This window comes from Gossypium arboreum, chromosome 12 (genome assembly GCF_025698485.1).
Source record: "Gossypium arboreum isolate Shixiya-1 chromosome 12, ASM2569848v2, whole genome shotgun sequence".
Taxonomy (NCBI): Eukaryota; Viridiplantae; Streptophyta; class Magnoliopsida; order Malvales; family Malvaceae; genus Gossypium; species Gossypium arboreum.
In genome coordinates this window covers 10,164,995-10,184,897 of record NC_069081.1, presented here as the reverse complement: position 1 = coordinate 10,184,897, position 19,903 = coordinate 10,164,995, and the positions used below count along the sequence as shown (strand labels likewise).

Sequence of the window (19,903 nt, the reverse complement as noted above, 5' to 3'; positions counted from 1 at the left end):
AAAATCTAAATATTAAATAATTTTCTCACCTTAATTTTACCCAAGTAAAATTTTGATGATTTTATCCCTGATAAAATTTCGAGAAAATTCATCCAATATATCACAACTCAACATGTTCACTATGACCGAATGATTTATTTTCATTTCTGGGATTCAAAATAGTTCAAAAACATAAAATTATTCTTTAATCATTTTTAAGTAATCTTGTATAAGGTTGCAAATTTTCATTTCCATTTTTGTAAACCTAATTTTCATTTCCATTTTTGTAAACCTACATTTATTTCGAAATTATTTCACTTCTCTATTTTAGAGAAAACCATAATCATTATTGAATGTTTCTTACTTCTCATTTTCTATTCATTCCATTCATTTTTATTCAAACACGCAATATGTTTCTGGTTTCAACGAGATAGCAGAGCGACCAATTAGATATATGTAGTTAAGGCTCAAATAATTTATAATTAAGTTCCAACTTTTCACTTATTAATTATAAATTCATTTAGTCACAAAGTCATTCCACTATAATGTCGTGACTGAGCTCTCCTCAACGACATACCATTACGAAAGTAACTATTCATTGCTCGTACAATTTCCTTGCCATTAATGTATTACCCTCATAGGATATCATTGATCTCTTTGGGATAATATCTGTTCTCCTAATATGATCTTATTTTATCTCATGGTAACCATTACATCTTCCTTCATGAAAAGTCAATCACTATCAAATAGTGATCAAGTAATCCATCACAAAGATAGATGATTATGGTCACGTTTACTTTTCATCAACCATGTAATGCCAACGAGAGGATATCATTTACCCATGTTTTGGGCTATGAATTCCACTGTTGTGAATGACACTACATACCATAGAAGTCGTATACCTAACGCACGAGCTTTCAGTTCATTATTTATTTGAACTTAGGCTTTCATTTACACCAAAGTGCACAAGTCACACATACGTAGTTTGCTATCCACTCAAAATTTAGGTATGTCACGCTATGAATGTCACAAGTGGATAAATCCATAAATGGGCTCAGGATCTATTCTGCTTGGGTCTTACTCGATGTATTGACAATCTAGTCAGTCACATCTATGTCTCTATCTCCAATACCCAAGACAAGGCATCTCCCCAATTGGACATGATAAATGACATATTAGTCTTTCAATCGGTTTGTTCATTTCCGATTAGACTAAGGACATGTTTAGATTCGTTTACTAATACAAGTTATCTTTCTATATTACGATCTGATCACATAATATCGCTTAATATTAGTTAAACATTTAAACAACCAATGAGCAACATTTGCTTTTATTTTACTTTGCATGCAAAAATCATGCGAGGACAATTATACAAAGTATATTAATGTAATCAATGAATTTATTTTATTAACCAATCTGTTAAAAAAAATTACAAGTGTATATTAACAAAAATAGTACACTTAGGGTACGAAATCTAACAATCCTTGCGTTGATGATCGAAATTATAAATCAAACGAAGATTTCACCTTTGACTAGAGTTTTTCCCATTAATTTTTTTTATTTTACAATAACTTTTTACTTTATTTTAATTTTAAACCTCCTTATTATATTATTATTATTTTATATATTTAATAAAAAAAATAAATTTATCACCGGTCTCTGTAAATACGACTCAAACTTATCACTTTCTATTAGTTCATATTTTCAAATAGATTTTATTTTCGTAAGTTTGGAGATTATAATACCCAATTCTAAAAGAAATGGTTTTTTGGGGGCCACTTTTGCAGCAATGCATGTGCTGTGAATGTCACTGGTTGCTCTGTCTTTTCGCATGGATGCACTAAACAACATTTCCGGTTTCTATCTAACTAGTTTTCTTCCATACATACGTGGATACATGTTTTTGTTCTAAAGTAAAATAATAAAATAAATAACATATAACATACTTATCCACTTTTGACAAAGTAATAATTTGGAGTTGCCATTAAACTATAAAATTAATTATAATTGTAACTATTATCGTAATTAAAGTATCACAAAGTAAAATTGAGAATTAATAAATATACCTTTGTAAACTGAAGCTTTCACATTAAACAATATAACGATAGAGTTTTCATCAAAATTTTTCATTCTTCATCATATCTCCCCACAACATTAATAACATATAAAATATCTTATAATTAAAATTAAAAAAAAAAACAAACTAAAATCTTAAGAATAATATCAATTACAATGCAACATTCTAATAAAAATAGATAATCTAAACATATTAATTAAAAGAGTAATTTCCTAATAATTTCTCTTGAAATTAAAATTATTCCTATTTGCTTATCCATATCATCAAGAAAAACAAAATCATAAAACAAAATATTTTTGTTAATTGCATAAGTTGTTTCTTTAGCAATGATATAAAAAGTGAATGACAATTTTAATTTTATCCATATTTTAATAAACTTATCAGAAGATATTTTAATTTTTAATTTTAATTATCTGAAATAATTTAAATAAAAATAAAATCAATATCCATATAAATATCTAACTAAAAAATAATTCAACATTGAAATAACACATAATACTAATAAAATTATAATATTAAATTGAAATAATAATAAAATTTACGCATAATATTATATTACCCGTCATCAATTTTTTTTAAAAAATTCTAATATTTTTTAATGCTATTGTTGTTCTAATATGATTCAATTTTGCTTCTTTTAAAAATCATTGCTTTAATGCTTCATTCTTTTTAATTAATTTTAACTTATTAGTGTTAACAATCTTCGTTATTTTATGAATAAATTTTGTTAAATGATACTTAATTGAATATACCTAACTACTAGATACTATTTATAGATTTAAACTTAAATTTAATTCAGCATATCACTCTAATATTAATTAAATAAAAACTTTTACTTTCTCCCCAAAGGTTTTACGTATCCCAAACCCTCAAACTATTTATCTTTTACTTTTTCCCAAAACTTTTACTTCCCCTCAAAAATTTTACTTCCCGCAAATCCCAAAACTTTTTCCCTTTCACTTTCTCCCTATAAAAGTTTACTTCTATCAAACCTCCAAAAAAGTTTCCTTTGCTTTTCCTCAAAACTTTGACTTCCTCAAACCCTAATTTTTTTTCAATTTATATCTACTATTTATATTATTGAATTGCTTAATTATATTGAGTCTTTATCAATTTTTGTTAAAATTAAATTAATTGATGATACCATCAAATATTCGTGTTAAAATTTTCTATTTGTATCAATTTCACATTTTATCTATTTGTATCAATTTCACATTTTATCTTTAAAATAAATTTTATTAATAAATCACATTTTTACATTTAATATATAATTTTTAATTTCAAAATACATGGTGATAAGAATCAGAAGATAATTGAAGCAACTAAGCAAGCAAAGAAGCTAACCCATATATAAAATATTAATAAATAAATTATCAAAGGATTAAAGTTAATAACAAATTAGATTACGGTAGGCAAATTTGATTACGGTAGGTAGTAGTGGCTACTAGGACCCAAAGCTATTTTTTTTAATTTAACTCGAACAAATAAATTTGATTCAAATTCCATCTCACTCGACTCGATTCGAGAAAATTTTAAATCTAGTTAAGATGATAAAATAGAATTCATTAACCCGAAATGTTTCCATTCAATTCAATTCAATCAAACTCTCACTTCTAATTTTAATATTAATTAAATAATAATTAATAGATTTTTTCTTTATTTTACATTTAAAATTCTATTCAAATTAAAACTTAAATTTACACCAATCTTTTTCTTTTTAAATTTAGCTACAACATAATGCGTAACTAATAAATCTAACACAACCTAAATGAAACTTGAATTGTTCACTCTCGTAACAGAAATTTAACCTATTAAGGACTTGTTAAGTAGTGCTTAAAAAAAAACACTTTTGGAAGAAAAAGTTGTGCTAAACAAACTATTTTTGGCTGAAATTTTTAGCTTTCCAAAAACACTTTTGAGAAACACTTTTGAAAAACATTTTTGAAAAGAAAAAGCTAAAATTTTAGCTTTTCCTCCCTTTCAACACTTTTGATACTTAGTTACTTTTTCACCCTCCAATAATATAGTACTTTCTTTTTTTTTCTTTAATGCTTAATTACAAAAGTGTTAAAATCATTAATTAAAAATAAAAAAATATTTTTAGAATAATACAAATGTGTTAATATCTAATTACAAATATTTAATGGTTATATTTAAATATTTAAAATATAATTTATTTATTCGATTAAATTTTATAAATAATTAATATTTATTGTTTAAAAATATTTAAAATTTATATTTCATATATTAAAATATTAATAACAAGTTATAATATTTTTTATGTTCTTAATAAAATATAATAATATTAACTAATTTGAACATTATTTAAATACATATTTATTATTTGATAATAACATATTTAAAATGGACATTTTATTTCTCAAAAGTACTTTTTTAAAGAATGCTAAATACTCACATTGTGTTTGGATATTAAAATTATATCCAATAAAAATATTAAAATTTCACATTTATTTAACCATAGAATAAATAATTCTCAGCAAATTATAAAATTCTAATGAATAGTAAAATCAATTTATTTCTATTCATTACTTGAAAAATAAGAGAAAATAAAATTAATTTTTGAAAGATGCATATATATATATATATATATATATATATAAATATTTTATTTTCTCTCCTTTTATTTTTCAAATTTGGCATGATCTTTTTGTATTATGATGAAAAATAATTCTCTTTCTTATTTTCTTTCCTACATTAAAATTTATGGCTTAATGACAAATTTGGCTACTAAACTTTATTTTTGAGCTTTTTTTGTCATCAACCTTTATTTTTTTTCAAATTGCTTTTTTAATGATTTGATGAAATTACCATTAAAAAGTTGACGGATGATGTGGAATTTCATATGTGGAATATTTTAATGAGATATAATTTATTAATTAGATAACCCAATAAAATAATTACATGTGGAAAATAATAAAATAAATAATTCATGAAATTAAAAAATAACTCTTAACTTAAAGAAAATAAACATAATTATCTAAAAAATTTCAAAATGAATGCACACATTCAGTATTTTAGGTTTGATTTATTAATTATCTTTTAAAATATCTTAGTAAACAAATGTATGTATTCATTTTGAAACTTTTTTAGATAATTACGTTTATTTTCTTTAAATTAATAGTTGTTTTTTAATTTTATATATGATTTATTTATTTTATTATTTTCACATGTAATTATCTTATTGGGCTATTAAGTAATAAATTACATTTCATTAAAAATATTTCACATCACCCGCTAATTTTTTAACTATACTTTTCATTAAATCATTAGAAAAAATGGTTTCACAAAAAGAAAAAGAAAAATAAAGGTTGATGGCAAAAAAAGCTCAAAAATACAATTAGGATCATTTTAACAAAACATCTAAACGTTAGTGGCCAATTTTGTCATTAAACTAAATTTTTTTTCTACTTTTTCCATTTTATCCTTCTACCTTTACACATTTCCACTTAGTTTATATAACAACTTATGGAATAATTATTCATAAATTTTTTTACTTTAACAATTTCATTAATAATAAAATTATAGATGCATTAGATTAGAATGAGCAATAGGTCATGCCTCATCAATCTTCTCAAAATAGTAAGTTAATTTGAATCACTTATTAGAAACAATTATAAATTTATTAATTGAAAATTTATATATCTTTTAATTAGACTATTTTCATAGGTATATAAAGTTACATACGTGAATTTAGAGTTGATCATTAAATTTAATAAATAATATTATAATAAATTGATTTTTTGTTGCATAAACTCTAAGCATAGAGGCTATAATTTTATTATTAATTTTATGTATATTCTTATTTTTAATATTTATCAACTTTTAACTCAGTACGTTGATTAAGTAACTAAATAAACGGATGTAATTTAACTTGTAGGAAAGTCATGCTTTATCCAACTTGATGAAAGGAAGCCAATAGAAATTTGTGAAGTTGATCGAAAAAGAAACGTGCTTTTCCCATGATTTGAAGGGCATTAAACAAAAAGGGAAGACAGTGGATTATAAGTAAGCATAAGCATATGCCATTCCCCCATTCCTCAATCTTTATCTGATGTATCCCAACTCCGTACCATCTCATTTAACCAGCACCATATATATGATGATCCTCATTGATCTTTGGCCTCATCTTCCTCTTGCTGTTTGTACCATGTGTCCCTTCCTCTCTATTCTTTCAATCTCTATCTGCTTAGACTTGACATCTGTTTTCTGTTTATCTCTCCATGGCCCAAACTTCACCATCTCCCTCGGCTGATACTCCCACATCAAGCATCCCCTGTCAAGAGACGCAAGAACCCACTGTAGACTTGAACCTCATGATCATCGTGGCAGCCATGTTGTGTGCCTTGGTTTGTGCCTTGGGTCTTCACCCCATGCTACAATGCGTGTTACAATGCACTCATCGTGTCGTGACCGAGCCGAGGGAATGGGTGGCCGCCCGTAGACTGAACTCGGGTCTTAAGAAGAAAGAAATGGTAGCTTTACCAACTACAACTTATGCCAATTCAGGCTCATCATCATCATCATCATCATCAGGTTGTGCAATTTGCCTCGTGGATTTCTCGGAAGGTGACAAAATACGGATGCTTCCCAAATGTAACCATCGCTTCCATGTTGCTTGCATCGATAAATGGCTGCTCTCTCGCTCTTCCTGTCCTACTTGCCGGCAGAGGCGCAACTCCAATGGCGACCAATTTGTTACAGATTTTTAAAGTTATAGCACAATAGAGTTACTGTTTTTAGTAGCTTATTCTCATCATGCATGGCTGATGTATCTATAACTAGTTTTGTCTCTAGACAACTTTTTAGCAATCAGTGTAGCTTTATTAGCTAAATTCTATATCTTTAAATTTTGCAACCTTGATGAGCCTATCCAACATAGGCCCCAAATTGCGTATGTACACCTATATGTTTAATTAGCTGGTCTGGTCATATTCAACGGATCGTTCAAACGTCCGCCGAGGAAGCAACTTGAAGCTGTAAAATAGGGTACCAAAATCTTTTAACGAAAATGGTGGAGAGGCTCAGAATGAAAATTGATTATTAACACATTGGAATACAAGATTTGGTAACAATTTAAAGATAAAATTAACAATTTTTTTTTTATTTTTTACTTAAAAAAATGCCATTAAACCTGTTTCATAAAACCAATTTCGACATGACATCCACTTTCTAAGATAAAACCAATCAATAAAGCAACATCGTACCAACCTTTAGTAAACAGCGATTATCCACTTCGAGAGTTGGCCCAAATATAGGCGCCGCTTGACATCCAAAAGAGCAGCGAATGATCCCAACCCAAATTATTGGTTTTTACCCAGCCCAATAAAAAAAACCTAAAAACCAATAGCCTTCTGTAACTCTAACGACGCCTAGAAACTCCTCTCTGCACCGCCACCGGCATCCAGGTTTTTTTTTCTTTTAATCTTCTTCTTCGTTCTTCCTTTCATCGTCTGAAATTTCAATATTATTTTTTTTGGTAGTTGGGCTTATAAATTCCTCGTTAAATTTTTACGTTCAAAAATTTCAGAATCATCTTGATTTTCTACTTTCTGGATATTCCGCAAACTTGCCTATTTTTGCAATTGTGCTGAATTTGCAGACTTTTTAGCTTGAGTTTTTCAGGGGTTTCTTTTCGATAGGTTTTGGTTTTTGACGGCGCTGCCAATGCTGCCACTCTTCTGTTGGTGGCGTTAATAAGTTTCCGTTCTCATCACTTCATTTATTGGTTGTTTCTATGATAGGTGAAGCTTTGAGGTATCAAAGCAACGCATCAATGTCCAGCAAGAGGGTTTGGGCTCTGACCTTCAACTATCTCACCGCTTTATCTAGGGTACGTTCGGCACGACGTTTCCCTCGTTCTGTCACACATTTCAATAAGTTTCTCAGCACTGCTCCTGAAAGGTGGGATTTTCGTAGCCCTAGTAGGACCTCTCAGTTTGAGAATTCTCCTTATGATACCCCAACTTCACTAGTTTATGAGCAGAAACAAAATGGACAGGCCTTAAACCCAAACCAGGGTTTTGAGGTATGCCCTACGGATGATAATACGAGGAGTTCAGGTTGGGACAACCGTAATAGCTATTATGGTGGTTTGCAGCCAACGGGAAATCAGATGGGTTCCGTGGGTCAAACTGGAAACTTCGGTTGGTATCACCATAGCAATGAGGCAACTAATGGGAACTTAGGGACAAATCCGAATGGAATATATGAAAATGGTTCTTGGAAGGGCGCTGAGCAAGGGTGTCATCAGAATCATGATGGAATGCACTGGGAAAACAACAGATATGAACTGCAGAATAACTCAGTTTACAGAAAAGGAAACTTTAGAGGATGCGAGACTAATGCTCAAAATACTTCCAATATGCAGAATCAAGTAGGTTCATATTGGGAAGGGCCTCCAGAGATTAGACAGAATCAATTGGACCTTAATTTACAAAGGTTTCCAGAATCCCAAGGAAGCCAAATGGATTTGCAATGCACAAATTTCAGCCAGTACCGGGAGAATCCACAAAATATTTATAATTTTAATTCTTATGGTCAAGTAACAAGTAACTTTAATTTTTATGGTCAAGCATCTGCTACTTCTAATCCCAATGAAGGCTTAACTGAGGTTTCTGAATCTAGCACTAATAATGCTACGGTAGAGAAGCTGGAGGAATTTTGCAATAAAGGAAATGTTAAAGAAGCTGTAGAAGTTTTGGTGTTGATGAAACAGCAAGGTATTCCTGTGGATTTAGCCCAAATTTTGCAGTTAATGAAGGCATGTGGGGAAGTGAAAGCTTTACAAGAAGCGAAAACTTTTCATGAACACCTCATAGGATCATTTTCACCTCTCAAAATAAGCATCTATAACAGGATTTTAGAGATGTACTTAAAGTGTGGTTCTACAGATGATGCATTTGATGTGTTTGAAAAGATGCCTAGGCGCAATCTGACATCTTGGGATACTATGATAACAGGGCTTGCTAGGAATGGGCTAGGGGAGGATGCCCTTGATCTGTTCTCTCAGTTTAAGCAGGCAGGCTTGAAACCAGATGCCAAAATGTTCCTTGGAGTGTTTTACTCTTGTGGTGTTGTTGGTGATATTAATGAAGGAATGCTTCACTTTTTGTCGATGAGCAGTGATTATGGTATTATCCCATCCATGGAGCATTATGTGGGTGTTGTTGACATGCTGGGGAGTACAGGGCATTTGGATGAAGCATTGGAATTCATCGAAAATATGCCATCTGAAGCCAGTGTTGATGTCTGGGAAACTTTAATGAATCTCTGCAGAATTCATGGGCACTTGGAACTTGGGGATCTTTGTGCTGAGCTGGTGAATCAGCTAGATGCCTCTCGTTTGAATGACCAATCTAAAGCAGGTCTCATTCCTTTGAAAGATTCAGACCTTAAAAAGAATGAGAAGAAGAAATTGGCAAGTCAAAGTCCTCTTGAAGTCAGTAGCAGGGTCAACGAGTATCGGGCAGGAGATACATCACATCCTGAGAATGATAGAATCTATGCTCTGCTTAGACGTTTGAAAGAACACATGAAAGAAGCTGGTTATGTTCCCGAAACAAGATTTTGTTTGCACGATATAGATCAGGAAAGTAAGGAAGAAGCTCTTCTTGCTCATAGTGAGAGACTTGCTCTTGCTAATGGTCTCCTCACCAGTCCAGCTCGTGGACAGATTCGTATTATCAAGAACCTTCGTGTTTGTGGTGATTGTCATGCTGCATTTAAGATCATGTCAAAGATTGTTGGCAGAGAGATCATAATGCGAGATGCTAAGAGGTTTCATCATTTCAATGAAGGGTTGTGTTCTTGTCGAGATTTTTGGTGACAAAATAGAACTTGAGGTATCATTTATCTTGACATTCTGTTTTACTTCCTTCAATGAAAAAGTGAAATTTAGAAGCATCTGAAGTGAGTAATTTATAAGATAGTGACTTTATAGAGAAGATATAAATAACTTATCTAGTTATAACCCTTGACTACTTGTTTATGATATTTACCTGCAGTTAGTTATAGTTTAATTGAGATTTAAGCAAACCCTGTTTGGTGCAGAACATCCGAGTACCTGGGAATCAAATATGGAACCAGCCAAATTTACTTTTCTGGCCTGTGTCTCCCCAGAGAGGGAAAGCTGCTATCGGTTAACCTGCTTCTTCCACAAACGAGATGTGAAAGCTTCAATTACTTCTGAACATGGGTGTTAGGAAAGGCAGTACGAAATTTATTGGAAGGGCTGTTTGGTTGATGATGAATGTTCTTTTATGCTAGAGACCAATTTTAGTGCATTCGTCCGGGGTAACCTGACTGAAAAAGCTTAACTTAGCTGCGTAGCAACCAAACCACCAGCGAATGAACATGATGGTCAATTCCTTGGGGAGCTGTATTTAATGAACATAGTTCCTCTTCCTCTCCCATTTGACTTCCTAAACTGCTAACCAATAGTCATCTGAATATACAATATTTATTCGGAGTGACTGATATTTTTGATAGCTCAGATAATAAGATTATCTCCGATATATTTTATCGATTGAAGAAAATACAAGTGTTTTGAACATGGCGATGATATTTCTCAACAAACTTGTAGTAGTATTTGTTATTATTGTTTAGTGCATGTGAGATTAAGCAGTAGTATTTGTTAACAAACAGTGATCTGGGTTTCACAAGTAGCAGCTGCTGTTACTTGTGCCGACCAGTGGTTAAAAAGAAGGGCATGAAAACTTGAATGTTGATTTAACAGCTTTTGTGTGTGTTTTGTATGATATAATGTGCATGGCTGTACGTAGTTTAAATTATTTTGGTGGTGGAAAAAGCTATAAAATTACCCTTCATTTCAGGTGGTTTACTGACGCATAATTAGGCATTCAATCCCTCCTCTCGTGAAGATCTTTTTATCTATTTTTATTATATTTTTAAAAAAATTAATTACACTTTGAGAGTCCATTAGTAAGTACTTAAATTCATGCGAAGTTGGATCCTTTTTTTATAGTAGTTGGTACTTTTCATACATTTTATTCCAATCATATATAAATTTGAAAACAATGGTGTATTTTTGGTGAGATATGTCTGAGATGAATTGGTTGGTTCAAGTGTGAAAATTTTGTCAGGGATATAGTCAATTAATACTATCACTAATTGCCATCATTCTTCTTTTTCTTTTTTTCTGTCAAGCTAAATTGTTTGTTTTTGTACAAACAAGTCTGATTGAACTCTTAAAATTTTGATGGTATTGATATAATTCATGTAGTATTTTACGTATATTTCTCTGTTAAATTGATAATTTTTTATTAATATTTTTGAATTTTTATGAATTATACGTAAACTGTCATACGACTAGTCACATCATTTTAACAGTTTAGTTAGTGTTTTCATCCAAAAGCAAGTAATTTGATTAAATTTTTGAAGTTGAGGGCTAAAATGACCCAAAAATAGAATAAGGTCTAAAATGATAAAATAAGTAAATATTAGGGGTTAAATTTATTATTATGCCTTGTCATTTTTGCTCCTTGCTTTTAGAAGTTTATTGAGCATATCTTCCTTACATGTGATTTTTTTAGAACTAGGGGCGAAGCCAGAATAATTTTTTAAGGTAGCGGAATGAAATTTTAATTTTTTATAGTCTATATATTTAGAATTTTTAAAGGATTAAGTCAAATTTATATAATTTTAAGGGGGTTAAAATATAATTCTATTTTTACTAATTTAAAATTTTAAAAAAATTTAAATGCTTAAATAATAACTTTACATTTTAGGGGAGGAGTCCCATGCCAGCCCCGCTCTAGATTTGTTATTGTTTAGAACTGTCTAGTTTGGTGATCAACTTTCTCTAAAATTTCAAGAATTCAAATTTAGTAATGTTTTGGATTGGATTTCAAAATGGGGCATGTTGGGAGTTTAAAACAAGAGAGATCTATACCCTCTTCACCTATACCTTTTGAGGAATTTGGAAGACTAGAAATGATGCCCTCCTTAGAGGAGTTGAACCCAATCAACGAGTACCCTTTACTTCATCAAGAGCTACTACTATTTTATCTTGGAAGGGTTCACGAAAGAGGATATGAGGAAAGGAGATGGTAGATATGGTATCCTTAAAAGTTTAACAAAGCTGAGGGAAGATGATTATAATAGCATCCAATGGAAATTGTTTCTGGCTATTAAAAAAAATAAAAAAAAGAAAAGGAAAACAATGTAGTAGATTTGGAGGTGCTACTATGGTGAAGAACAAAAACAATCATATGATTTCCTATTGTGAAAGATTTTACACAAAGTCTCGACTAAAAGTGAGAATTCTTTTTTATTTTTTTAAAATTGTAAATGTATTATTAAGGGATTAATAAATGCCGAGTAACTATAATGAATGGAATAATATTATCTTGAGAAAATCAAGAGTAAACTAAAAGTTAATCTCTCCTACTAATAATATCGAGAAACTAATAAAGAATATTGAGTTCATTAAAATAAAAGAAAAACAAATCAAAATTTGTTGAAAGACGATTAATATGAATATTTCATCTATCTGACCGATTTGAACATTTGAAAGGTTAAATTTTTTTTAATATTGTCAGAAACTATTTCTCACAAATAATTTTAAAAAACCTAATTTAATATCAAAAGTAAAAAAAATATAAATACGAATAGAAAAATACCTTAATGTCGAGAGAAAAAATTGTACGAAATAATCTCGCCAGATCAATACTCTTTTCCTTAATTTTAGTATATTCAAGATAAGAGTACTTACTTGCGACAAAACTATTAGAATTTCGGTAGTGCCCGGAGACCAAAAGGCAGTAGAACTAGAAATATGGGTTAACAAACATGTCTGTCTTCTTACCCAAACAAACAAAAGGGCAAAGAAGCGGGGGGATCATATCTGTAATTCATGAACTAGTAAGTGAAAGTCCTAAGTTCGGGGTCGGTTGGCCGAGGGATTCAAAGGCTAATAACATCATCATCATCATCATCATCATCATCATCATCATATAGGTGTGTGTTGGTCTTGACGACGAATCTGCAGTTATCGTGTCTACCTTATTTCTGTTCACCAACCGTTCGTCTAAATGCTTAGTCCCTTGCTTCCTCTTCTTCTCACTGCATCCCCTCTGTTTTATTTATTTATTTATTTATTTTTTACTTTCAGGTAGTACTGGAGCTGATTACCGCATTTTGCCATGGACAAAATATCGGCTGCTTGTGCCATGGAATGGAGCATCCAGCTCGACAAGGCTCTTCGCTCCAGTAACCCAGGTTTCATCTGCTTCTTTTTCCTTTTCACAAATTTTAATGCCAACCCATTTCATCATCTTCTTCAGCACCATGGGACTAAATTAGTTTCTCCTTATCCAGCTCTAGCAGTTGAGACCATTTTACAGACTGGCCCAAGACTGGAGCAGTGGGGTCAAGAACCAGAAGCAACTAAAGCACTATGCTCCATCTTCGGTTTAGTCCCTGGCGAGGATAGGCTGTTTGCCAACACTATACTTTTAAGGCTTGCAGACGCATTTCGCTTCGGTGATAAAAAAATCAGGTTATCTGTTGTCAGAATTTTCTTGACAAGTATCAGGTGTAATAGAAGCAAAAAACTTAGGAAGCAAAAGAGACGAACTTTTCTAAATAGCAGAGTGTATAACCATGAAGAACTTTTGAGGAGAGTGAAGGTTGTTTTTGACACAGGTGATGTTGAGTCGAGAGCGATGGCTTTAGTTCTTTTTGGTTGTTGGGCTGATTTTGCAAAAGATAGTGCTGAGATACGATACTTGGTACTCTCCAGTATGGTCTCTTCTAATATTTTGGAGGTGAGTCTGGTGTATCAACATCAGTATTTCTGCTGCAGAAAATCATTTTTTCTTTTTGTTTTTAGGAGAATATTTTTTCTAATCTGTTTCTTTACCTTTTTTTTAAAGAATGCTTATTACTTGAACATGTTTGAGCCTAAGAAAAAGTGTTTAACTTAAATTAGAATCCTCAAACAATGTTTAGACATTATAAAACTCTCAATCACACACATCTGCAGATACTTATTTAGCCCCTTAGATTAGCAATCTGCCTTCCCAAACAATGAAGAAACAGAAGATAAGAAACATTCTTATTGCTCTGTCATTATTTACATCCCCCTTACAATAACTTATTTTTAGAAAATGAGAAAGACTTATTTTCTGCCTTTGCATGATTTCTATAGGTGAAAGCATCATTGTTTGCTGCCAGTAGGTTTTGTGAGTTAACAGATGACTTTGCATCTGTTGTCTTGGAGATGCTGGTGAATATGATGGCTTCACCAGAAACACTGCCAGCTGTAAGGTTGGGAGGGGCAAGTGTTTTTACTAGAATGGTTTGCTCATATTCAGTTTCAAAAAGAGCTTACAAGGTTTTGTGCTCCACTCTCCTCTCTCCTCTCTCCCATTCACTCATATCCTGAAACGTGCATATTCCAATTTGAATGTCTAAATACATCTTGCTAATAGTCGTGCAAATTATGACCAGGCCTCCAAAGGACAATTTTTTCTAGAACCATATCATGGAATGGTACATGTTGTTTCTAGGCATTTTTGACATGTTATTTTGAAGAGAATGCATTTATTGTTAAATTAGCTATTGTCTGTTGTGTCTGTTTTAAAGAATCGAATCTTACACATAAAGTCATACACACATATGCATTCAAAATTTTCAAACATAGGATACTCCAATTTGGCACAAAAGTGTGACCATTGTTGCTATGAAAGCATGAAAACCTGTGCTTGTGAGGTACTATTGGTTATAAACCTTCCTTTTTCTTGTGCTTTAAACCAAAAATTAGAGAAGGCATGTTTCGCTTAGCACAAAGTTGGGAATCAAGGAAATTGTCCTGGTCTACTGGTCAAATATGTGATGCAATGATAGGAAGATTTCAGTGACAAGTAGAAGTCAGTATGCTATTCAAATAATTAACTTTTTTTAATGGAACTCTCTGTTTTCAATCTTTTTATCTTTGCTCATATAAATCACTACTTTCTTGCAGACAGGTATTAAGCTGGTGTTAGATTCTTCAGAAGAGAATTTCATCATTGCCATGCTGGTTTCACTCTCAAAACTTGTTTCCAAGTCAACAAGTCTTATTTCTGAACAGGTATTTCTTCCAGCCCTAGTTGATGTAGTTGGGGCCAGCCTGGTGTAACACTGGTTCTCAATCTCTCTTTCTTGCAATATATTCCACGTGAGATGGTTTTCTTAATATGTTTGTCTTTCAATTTCGATACAGGTGGATGTGCTTTTGCCATATCTTAGCCAGGAAAATAGTTGGCAGATGAGAGAAACAGCATTAAAGTGCTTACATCTTCTTTTTGTAAAAGAAGGGTGTTGCACTCCTGTTAATATGCATGTGATTAAAGCAGTATTCAGCATACTACATGAACTGGAACTTCCATCAGTCATGCATTGTGGAGCTCTTCAGATTTTACATAAGGTTCTCTTTAAGCAAAACATAAGTTAGTTGTTTAGTATTTTTAGATTTATACTTTGTTGATGCATTTTGGGCAATTTGCAGATCTTTTTGTTAACACTACCTAATCTCCCTTCTTTCGAGAAGCTTGAATTTGATCATCTATTAGCCATTCTAGAAAATGCTGCCCAGTCCCCAATCATGTCGAAGTGCCTTGCAGCTCTTCGAATTCTTACAGATATATCAAGCAAACTTTGGGCAAGAAAAAATAGTGAATCTTTTGCTGTTTATTCCTCACCTCTGCCATTGCGGGTCATCTCTTTAGTTATGGCACAGCTCAGATCACTGGTGAAGCCATTACCTGATCCTTGCCAGACTAGTTCCAGAATATTTCATGAAATTAAAAGCCTGCTCAAGCTTATTCTTCAGCTTGTTGGGGAACATCCAGATTTGGGCGCAACAGTGCTGGGTGAAATCAGTTCGTTTATCAAATATTTTGGAACTCCAAATGAAAATTTTCTGGCTAGTAAACACATTGCTTCATCTGAGGTCCTTGACTTTGAGGGAGATATGTACCAAGCCTTCAGGTCCAAGCTTTTATCTCACATACACAGATTCGTGGCTGCCTGTCTTCAAATTCTCAATGAAGCTGGTGCAATCACTACCAATGTCTTTGACAAAGTACAACTTCTGGTGGAGCAGTTACATCATGGCAGGATATTTGATTGCTATACACGGACTGTTTACTCTTTACTATTGCATTCTTATCTTGTTGGAATTCTTATTGAACACCCATTTAAGCAGGAACTTGCCACTCTTGAGCATGCCTGCAAGATGTTGTCAGAGAGGGATAACTGGCATTCCTATAAAGCAGGAATATATGCAACAAATCAGGGAGCATGGATTACAGCAACTTTTATTTTTGCAAAGCTAATGTCAAGAGTTCAGTCTGATTCCTGTTATTGCTGGTTTAAATCATTAGTTCAGTTTTCCCATTCTGAGGCAAAACTCTGGCTTAGTCCTTTGGCAAAGCAAGGGTCTTTCTTAGTAGGTTCAGTGGGCACAAATGAACTCCTTGCTTTTTTGAAAGATAATTTTGGAGAACTGGGACAAGATGCTGCAGGGAATAACGATGTGCCTAATTATAGGGATGTACTAGTTGGGGCATATAAAAATGCATGTTCTTCAATAGAAACATTAGAAAGAGTTATCATATCCAGAAAAGCATTCTGTTTTCAGAGATGGTTTTTTTCTCTCAGGGCAAAGTTACTTGGGGCTGTAGGGGAGATCCTTGAAGTGTTGGATACATCTAAGCAGGAAACTTTTAGCATCATAATTGAAGTTCAGAACAGTGCATTGACTAACATGAAATGTCTGGAAAAATTCACTCAGTTTTCTTGCCGATTGAACAGATTAGCCAAGGAATTCAATCTGATAAACTCCTCTTTCATCGGTATGGACTGTGAGAGTTTGAAAATCATTGCAAGACTTGCACTTAGTTGTTCATTATTGGCCTTTAGTGCTGGATTCCCTCATTTCTTTCCCAATCTTCCTGCTTATAAATATTTAAGAACTTGTGAACGAGAGCACTCACAGCAGAGTAATTTAAGTTCAATGTTACTGCAAGATTTGCTTGGCCGTTTATTGCACATTGACCAGGAGGTCAGCATGGATCTCTGTAAACTTTTAGATAATGGAGGATGTCCCAGAAAATGTTCGCACCTGCAGTCCGGAAATTATATATTAAAAAGTGGACATGAGGTAAAGGGTATACTAGATATAATAAGGTATGCAGTTTCCACTGTGATGCATTTGCAAATTGAGACAAACAGGATACAGAATGAGGCAATCATATCCCATGTTACAAAGAATGGGGTAGAACTTCTATTGGAAATTATTAGGAAATGGCTTCAAATTCCATTCCAGATGCCAAAGCAGTTTTTTAATACAAGGTATGTCTTGCAAACTATTTTGACTAGTTAGCTTGGTTTCGACTAGAAAAACCTATTAGTTAAGCTGTTGAAGATAATATCAATACCTATTGCTCCTATTTTGCATAGTGATCCCTTCTAGTGGTACAATACCTATTGCTTCTATTTTGCATAGTGATCCCTTCTAGTGGTACATACTTTTTTTTTTTTTGTTAAAATTGAATGTTTTCCTAAAGTTATTGTGGAACCGATTGTGATATCTTTGCAACTTTTTGATATTCTTGTTTCTGAAATATTGTAAAATCTCAGGCCTATAATTGGTTCAGAGCTCTTTGTCTACAGTACAGATAGCAGAAATCAAAGTCAGATTACTGTTTCATCAGGCCTTCACCTCTCATTAAATCTCTGTCTTCAACTGAGAAATGCCTCACCTGAATTGTCACTTGGATTGACTAAATTGTACTGCGTTCTTCATAGCAGAGTGTCTTTTCAGAAGCAGTGCCACAGGGAAAGAAACGATGAAGAAATGGAATGGCAGTGTCAACCTTGGGAAAGTGAGGAGATAGTAGAAATGAATGAGAAGTTATTTCAGTATGTAACAGAGTGTGCAAAGAAGACGACTAGTTATGGTAAGCTTTTCAGGGATGACGATATGAATGATGATCAGATGGTGTATGAATTTGTGTGTTTTGAACCAAATGCTAAAGGGCAAGGATTCTCAAGTTGTGTACTTGATGTATCTCATTTTCCTATCGGTTGTTATAGAATAGAATGGTATAGCTGTTGTATTGACAATGAAGGATCTTACTGGAGTCTTCTGCCGTTGAACTCTAGACCTGTATTTACAGTGCAGGAATCTCTCTTTGTTTGATCTTGTAGTGAGTCGATTCATTGCTTCATTTTTGATTTAGACAGTACCTGTGAAACCATGAATTCCCAATTCCCTAAATGCTCCAAAATGCAGTTCGTTAAACCTTGCAACAACCTGCCATTTCATGGCAAACTTATTATCCTTGCCATTGAATTTCTATTGAATAAAAGGATAACAGCAACAGAAAGAACAGAGAATCTAAGTGCTCTCTCCATTTCCACCTGCCAATTAGCAATGTTCATTAAACTTTATCCCTCTACAAATACAAGCTTTATATCTCCTTCCAATAATTAGGCGTTGTTTTGGCCGAAGCATAGGCTCTTTACAAAGACAATTCTCGTTCCCTTCCACTATAACAGTTGGATGTTGCTTTATCAATGGGTTGGGTCGCCTCCCCTCCCTTTCCATTTCCTTCATTCACATATTTCTCTCACCTCTGTGCTTTCTCTACTTTCACTAATTTTCTTTCTTAGCTTATAAATCCACCTCCATCCCTCCCATTTTATATTTTTTTTCTTTGAAAATTCTCAAAATTAATTTCTTGTATATTCAATGCTTTTGGGGTCTAATGTAAATGTCGACCACCATGATGAACACACATTTGCAGTCAAGATAAAACGTTACAAAAACGTTACAAAACCCCTTGGGATAGTTCGTTTCTTTGTTTTTAACAAAAATCGGTCTGGCATAGTTTTGATTAATGTTTTTAGAGTTTGACCATGATCGAATTAGTCAGATTATCAACTCCTAGTTTGATCAATTTAATTGAATAAATTATCTAAAATACAATAAAGAATTATAATGGAGAAAATTAATTCAATTATCGGTTCAATCAATTTTTTAGCTCAGTCCAACCGATCGATTAAATTAATTTGTAGGTCAATTAATCTAACCTCTTATTTCGAATTGGTACCCAACAGATCAATTTGGTTCAAAAAATGGTAGTTTTGATATAGAGAAACATAGACTAAAACTAATATTTTTGGAACTAGATTGGTGGTGGAACCAATTTGACCAGTCCGAATGGTTCGCGGGTTAATCAGTTTTATACCTCCTAGTACTTTGATCGTTTCCTAGTTTGATCAACCAATTCGGTTCAATTCGACAATACTAATTAAAATTAGATTTTATTGCACCTACAAAAAAATAATATTAAATTATATTTATAAAAAAATTTAATAATTGAATCATAGGCGAGTGGTAAAATACTGTAAATAATTATTATTTAAGCATGGTTTGATCCTTAGACCTTACATTTTTAGTTGTTTTATTTAAATATTTATATAGAAATAGTAAAAGATAACAAAATTATTATTTTATATTCAATCCTTTTTGAAAAGGACTTTGAAAAGGACTTTTAAATAATTTTACCAACCAGACTTGTAACACCAATTAAGTGTGTGTATAGAAGTATGAACTTCAAAACTATTATTTGAGCAAAAGAACACTTCAAAATTACTAACTGTCGGTTATTTAATTTTGAAAATTTATATTTAGATAATTTAACTTGAAAATATTTACATTTTGATTGCTAAAATTTGTAAAATGATTAATATTTTACTTAACACAAATAAAATTTATATTTTGGTTAGAATTTTTATTCACTCATGTAGTTTATA

The 19,903-nt window shown here is 32.1% G+C and overlaps 3 protein-coding genes across 4 annotated transcripts; all 3 read left to right on the top strand.

The window, feature by feature from the left end:
* Window positions 1-6,206: 6,206 nt before the first annotated feature.
* On the top strand, window positions 6,207-6,924 carry LOC108477610 (RING-H2 finger protein ATL73-like). Its single transcript, XM_017780131.2, has one exon. It carries the CDS (start codon window positions 6,298-6,300, stop codon window positions 6,784-6,786), a length of 489 nt encoding a protein of 162 aa, XP_017635620.1. The 5' UTR covers window positions 6,207-6,297; the 3' UTR covers window positions 6,787-6,924.
* Window positions 6,925-7,328: 404 nt separating this feature from the next.
* Window positions 7,329-10,808, top strand: LOC108480020 (pentatricopeptide repeat-containing protein At4g32450, mitochondrial-like). The gene is made up of 3 exons (XM_017782917.2): window positions 7,329-7,482; window positions 7,819-9,918; window positions 10,127-10,808. Exon 2 carries the CDS (start codon window positions 7,851-7,853, stop codon window positions 9,900-9,902), a length of 2,052 nt encoding a protein of 683 aa, XP_017638406.1. The 5' UTR covers window positions 7,329-7,482; window positions 7,819-7,850; the 3' UTR covers window positions 9,903-9,918; window positions 10,127-10,808.
* Window positions 10,809-12,542: 1,734 nt separating this feature from the next.
* LOC108476634 (uncharacterized) lies at window positions 12,543-18,386 on the top strand. 2 transcript variants are annotated; one of them, XM_017778905.2, is made up of 8 exons: window positions 12,543-13,118; window positions 13,209-13,315; window positions 13,415-13,863; window positions 14,247-14,432; window positions 15,063-15,170; window positions 15,303-15,506; window positions 15,588-17,434; window positions 17,723-18,386. In XM_017778905.2, exons 2-8 carry the CDS (start codon window positions 13,240-13,242, stop codon window positions 18,282-18,284), a joined length of 3,432 nt encoding a protein of 1,143 aa, XP_017634394.1. In that variant the 5' UTR covers window positions 12,543-13,118; window positions 13,209-13,239; the 3' UTR covers window positions 18,285-18,386. The 2 variants fall into 2 exon arrangements, with proteins under 2 accessions (XP_017634394.1, XP_017634393.1); XM_017778904.2 differs by having other exon boundaries at window positions 12,545-13,054.
* The last annotated feature ends 1,517 nt before the right edge of the window (window positions 18,387-19,903 follow it).

What these genes read in the sequence shown, in the direction of transcription:
- LOC108477610 (XM_017780131.2), top strand. Translation starts at nt 6,298, where the DNA reads ATGGCCCAAACTTCACCATCTCCCTCGGCTGATACTCCCACATCAAGC.
- LOC108480020 (XM_017782917.2), top strand. Translation starts at nt 7,851, where the DNA reads ATGTCCAGCAAGAGGGTTTGGGCTCTGACCTTCAACTATCTCACCGCT.
- LOC108476634 (XM_017778905.2), top strand. Translation starts at nt 13,240, where the DNA reads ATGGACAAAATATCGGCTGCTTGTGCCATGGAATGGAGCATCCAGCTC. An exon ending in TCTTCGCTCCAGTAACCCAG is followed by an intron (nt 13,316 to 13,414) that starts GTTTCATCTGCT and finishes CTCCTTATCCAG; the next exon opens with CTCTAGCAGTTGAGACCATT. An exon ending in AAGCAGTTTTTTAATACAAG is followed by an intron (nt 17,435 to 17,722) that starts GTATGTCTTGCA and finishes GTAAAATCTCAG; the next exon opens with GCCTATAATTGGTTCAGAGC.